Consider the following 5495-nt stretch of genomic DNA (forward strand, 5'->3'; position numbering starts at 1 on the left):
CCCCCACAGTGTGTTTTAGGTAGGAGAAAAGCAAGCTTACCAAATGGTATCGCAGAGTGGCCTGAGTTTTTGTAACAATGAAAACTATGAGCACATACACATACATACAAACATACAGGAAAGTCGGCTTGAATGTTTTTACAAAAGTGATGACATCTGGGTGGGGAGATCATTGGTACCTATTTTCTTATTCTTGCATATCTATATTTTCTAATGTTTCCGCAGGGAATGCTAATTACTTTTGTATGAAGAAAAAAACCTAGAAATTTAGATCTCAGTGTTCCCCAGTCCTCTGTGGAAGGGTCAAGTTTTCCCTCCTGATGTGGCCATCAGGTCCCCTACATCTGGCCTTTGCCCCTTCTCTGGGTCACCTCTCTTCACTCCCTGTTTCATACTATGCACTCCAGCAACACAAACTGCTTCAAGTTGGCTGCTTATGTGCTATTTCTTATCTCTGTATGTTTGCTCACCCAGGTCCCTCCGCCTGGAAAGGCCTGGCCCCCTTGCCTGGCCCACTCCAGTATCACCTCCTCAGGGAAGTGTCCCTGAGCCCCCTCCCCCACACTGGCCAGGACCTCCCCTCAGGATTGGGCAGCCTGCCGTCCCTGGGCATCTCTGTGTGGAACTCACCTGTATACACCTGTTTCCTCACCCCACCTCCACGACACTGCCTTCCCGAGGTGGAAGGAGTGACTCCTTTTTAAAAGATCCATGTCTAGAGGTTAATGTCTTCTAGAATCTGGCTCCTGTGTCCACCTTTTGTTTTAACCCTGGAGGAGATAGGGATTACGAGGTAAATCAAAGTGCTTTCAACCTCCATTGGTGTCCTTTAACTGGCTCTTAAATGTACAGTGTATTTATTTCTTAAAATTAATTAAACAAATTTTTGAAAATAGGAGAAAGAGAAGAGAAAACAAGTTAATAATCCTATTGACAGCTTTGAGGTGTTCTTTCATCTGAGAGGACCTAAGAGTCAAGTGTGTCAGTCACCCGCACACTTCATGGGCAGAAGAATCCCCTGGGCCTCATGTTCATCATGCCAATTCCCAGTGCCCACACCCCAGAGATCACATCTTTGGGGGTAGAGTGGGACCCAGAAATCACCTCAGGCCACTTGTCTATAGGTATTTGGAGGAAAGGCCTCACTTTGGGAACAGTCACTTCCGGGCCGGCTCTCCTCTCTCTGTGGTGGCCCCTCGGGGACCCCATATCTGCACAAAGCCCAGTGTCATCCTCTCTGCATTTGGTTCCTTTGAGGCAAGCTGCCCACCTCTTAGCCATTACATGCTGATACACCCACTTGAGTCCCTAATTAATCCCAAGTAAAGGAGCCATGGTTCTTTGTCACCAGGAGCCTTCAGTGCTCCTCTGGGAGGAGGAAGTGGCAGTGGGAACAGTGGCAGCAGCAGCTGTGCGACGCATCCCCAAGCCCGAGACTTGGAGCCTGGGTTAGCGTAAGGAAAGCCGCTGACTTGCTCAATGAGGAAGGTTCTTTTCTGTCTTGCCTAGAGCTGAGAATGAAGCGGAGAGCATCAGACAGAGGAGCTGGGGAAACGTCGGCCAGGGCAAAGGCTCTAGGAAGTGGGATTTCCGGAAACAATGCCAAGAGAGCAGGACCATTCATCCTGGGTAAGCCTCTGGGCGCCGGGTGTGTGGGGGAGTTGGGGGCAGGGGGCAGGGCACACTGGCATGCACAGTCTGACCTGCGGACCTGCAGAATGAAGTGTCATACCCACCACAGTGTGGGGTCCTGACCAGTCCTCGGACTAGCCCAGCTTCGCCGCTTTGATTGCAGCCTGTTCATGCCTGTGGAAGGTCTGGAGCCTTGGGTCACTCTGTACCAAGAGCTGTCATTTTTGTTGTAGCCACACCAGCCTTGGGTCAGTCTTAGCTGAGAACTAGACTGTCTCTTCCCCCCCAGGGAATCCTATGTGTACCCCCCAGGATGTCACCTATGGGAAGCCGTGTTAGAATCCAAAGGCCATTTTCCAAGGCACTTCTTGGACCATTCTTGGAGGGCACAATTAATTTCACGAAGCATTTGGTCTAGCCCCCAAAACTTCTTGTAGAAGTGTCACAGAAATCCTGTAGAATCTGGTGTTGCCAGTGGCCCAGAGGAGCTCTAGCGCCTTTCTGTGTGATGTTAGAGGCCCAGCAGCACATCCAGATTGTTTAAGCTCAGGGTTGCTGGTGGGGTGGGCTCTGAGGACCCCGACTTTCCTAGCAGTCAGAGACGGGGCATGTGTTTTGTTGGGGGACAGCATCTTGGACTTAGGGGCACAGGATAGTTCCAGCTCCAGTCATGCAGCAAGTAGTTAGGGTACCTCCTCCATGCCAGGCCTGTGCTGTTCACTAGGGATGCAGCTATGAATGAGACAGACAATTTCCGGCCCTCACGGAACTTAGCATTCTGGTTACAAAAAGAAACAGTAAACATCACACAAGAAAGATCATGGCTGGCAACGGTCAGTGCCTTGAGGGAAGTAAACAAGATGCAAGAGTAAGAAGGGCCTAGAGACCGGAAGATTCTGTGTGAGGAAGCGACATTTGAGCTGACACCTGAAGATAAGAAGGAGCTGGCTGTGGGAAAAGCAGGGGAAAAGTGTTCTAGACAGAAGGAACAGCAAGTGCAAAAGCCCAGAGGCTGGAAAGGGCTTTCTGTCTTAGGAATGAAGAAGCCAGTGTAGCTGGAGTGTGGTGAGGCAGGTGGGGAAACCTAATCAGTTAGAAAGACGGGCAGGAACCAATTCATGCCGGACCTTGGAGGCCAAAACAGGGGTTTCAATTGCATATTAAGTTGAGCACTGTTGAAGATTTTTAGTGCAGTGACATGGCGACATTACTTGATTTATGCTCTGAAAGCTCAGGCAGGGCACTGTCACAAGACAACGGGCAGTATACATCTCCAGAAATGCAGAAGTTCCCCAAAAGCCGGTACTTGGACCGGGGCCGGGTGGCCATATCAGACTACCAGGGGAACCTGTTAAAGCTGTAGTTCCCGGTTCTCACCCTGGAGTTGCTGACTCAGACGGGCCAGCTGGGAGCTCCTTTTTTAACACAGGCTCTGCAGAGATTCCAGCCTGACCCACTGTTGAAAATCCCCGTTTCTGAGAAATGTGCCTATAAAAGCCAGGTATACCTCAGGCAGATGCATACAAAAACCCTCCATTTTTGGAAGTGAGACCTTGAGAACTCTCCACCAGGAGACTGGCGGGGGTGAGTTCAGTGGATGTGAACTGTGGTGCCCGCCTGAAGAGAGGAGCTAGCCGAAAGACCACGTGGTGACATGGTGCCATGACAGACAGGGCTGCTGAACAGTAAGCCAGCCACTCTCTGTGCCGTAGGTCCCCGTCTGGGTAACTCACCGGTGCCAAGCATCGTGCAGTGTTTGGCGAGGAAAGATGGCACGGATGACTTCTATCAGCTGAAGGTAAGTGAGGCACGGGGGTGGGGGTGGGGGACTGGGGACCCAGGGGCNACACTGATTCAGCAGGTGACAGACTGATGGGGTCTTGGACAGCAGCTACCCTCCAGGGAAAGAGCTCCCTGGAGATCTTATCTAGTAGGAGACCTCGAGGTTGGATTTACTCCAGAGGCTGGGCCAACAGACTCAGTCCTTCTTAGGAAGAAGAGGTGTCAGCCAGAGACCACATAGGGCTCACTCAGAACCACCAGGGAAGTGCCCTTACCCGCTGAACTCAAGGGGAATATGGACTAGGCCAGAATGGGCTTAGGCTGTGGAGAGGTTGCTGGTGGGTGTGGCTTCATAACAGACCCTTTAGAATTGGGGAGCTCTCTGCAAGGTTTGTCCTTGCATTTGTGGGTGCTGTAAAGAAGGTAGAAGAGAAAGTGGCCTGAAACTAGAGCATTTCTTCCTCCCCACCTCCTCAGGTGAGACTGTAGCTTTGAAGGTGACCCTGCCCACAGCAGCACTGCATATCCCCTGGGATTTGTAATCAAGATCCCTAAGAGGGGAAAGGATGCTATTGACTTACTTACTGTCTTAGAGATGGTTCCACTTTGGCACGTGCATGGCTGGGTCATTTGGGGCTACATTGTGTCATCATCATGTGTGTAATTTATTCAAGTTCTCTACTGATGTACTCAGGTTATTTTCTGTCTTTTGCTCTCCACACAAAGCTGAGGTGACTATCTGTATACATGTGATCTTGCCTGCCTTAGGTATCTGCAAGATAAATTCTGGAAGAGGAGTTGCTGGTCCAAAGAGTACCTTTCGTTATTATTACTTAAAAGAATTTCTAGACCCCCTTTTAATAAACTGAAGCCTCCTGAATTTCCCCCAGCAAGCAAGAGTAATATTTTTTGGGTTGCGGTCCCCCTTCCCGAGGGGGCTACAGCCCAGTGGTGATTATCCTCTTTTGGCTAATAGCAGTCTGTCTTGGGTGTGAGTTTAGACTCCCCAGTATAGCAGTATACAGGTCTGATGATTTCAAAGAACCATTTTTTAAAATAGAAGTAGGACTGCTGATTTTTTAAAAAAAGTATTTTAAAGTATGAGAAAAAGGTATTTAAAGTTTCTTCTGTGTGTGACCACAGTCTGGTGTCTGAGTTCAGAGAAATCATCAGGCCTGTATACTGCTGTACTGGGAGGTTGGAAGCACAGAGGTAGCAAAACTGAGAAGAGCTCTAGTCATTCAGAATGAAGTTATCCCCTCTAAATATGTTTATTGACTGCCACCTACTTGGCAAAAGAGATAGACAGAGGATCTTTAGCCTTTAGGGAGGCTGTGACCCAAGGGGCCAGCCTGGACGCTGGCATGTGAATTGACAAGAGCAGGACTGTTGTGCTTGTCATTTGTCTTTGGGTTTCGGGCAGAGCTGGTTCAAGGTGTGATAAGGGAACAGTAGGTGCTTCTAGGGACAGGCTTGATTCATCCCCTTGGGAGAACTTGGCACTGGCGTAGCCCAAAGCTCTGGGGGGCTTTTGGAACCCCACTACTGGCATCTGCCAGCTCTGGAGAACAAGAGCCCTGCTAAGAACAGATACGGAGTTCCTGTTATTACTGTGTTTGGGGCAAGTTCCAAGGGGTATGTTCTCTTCTGACTCCTCTCCCAAGGGGGTCTCCTTGAAGGAACAGGAAGGAAACCAGCCAAAAGAGAAGGCTCCCCATCACCTTCCAGGTCCTTGGCTAAGTACTCTGCAGTACATATTGACTCTTTCTCACATCTAAGGAAGAAAGGGTTGTCTGTTTTACAGAGGAGAACCCCCCAGGCTCAGAGGGGTTCAGTAACCTGTCCACTGTTACACAGCCAGCAAGGGCAGAGCCACATTTCTTGCCCACACTTATGTGACTCGGGAGTTCATACCATCCCAACCCTCCATCCTGGCCAGCCTCTGGCCCCAGGCAAACCAACCCACATGGAATCTTGGACTCATAGAGCTATAGACCTGGAAGGGACCCTGACAAAGCTGAAGCAGTCTTTGCCAGAAGAATGGAAACTGCCACTGCCTAGAGACAAGTGTCCCCCACCCC

The 5495-nt window shown here is 49.9% G+C and overlaps 1 protein-coding gene across 2 annotated transcripts in view; it reads left to right on the plus strand.

Annotated features, from left to right (window-relative positions):
- The window catches only part of STK40 (serine/threonine kinase 40), a 44799-nt gene that overhangs the window by 16584 nt on the left and 22720 nt on the right, over nucleotides 1–5495 (plus strand). For both annotated transcript variants that reach the window (XM_019658476.1, XM_019658466.1), the window contains exons 2-3: nucleotides 1510–1629; nucleotides 3345–3430. In XM_019658476.1, coding sequence (XP_019514021.1) covers nucleotides 1518–1629; nucleotides 3345–3430 — 198 coding nt within the window. In that variant the 5' untranslated portion in view covers nucleotides 1510–1517. The remainder of the gene's footprint in view (nucleotides 1–1509; nucleotides 1630–3344; nucleotides 3431–5495) is intronic.

The sequence above is a fragment of the Hipposideros armiger genome, unplaced genomic scaffold (assembly GCF_001890085.2).
Source record: "Hipposideros armiger isolate ML-2016 unplaced genomic scaffold, ASM189008v1 scaffold_10, whole genome shotgun sequence".
Taxonomy (NCBI): Eukaryota; Metazoa; Chordata; class Mammalia; order Chiroptera; family Hipposideridae; genus Hipposideros; species Hipposideros armiger.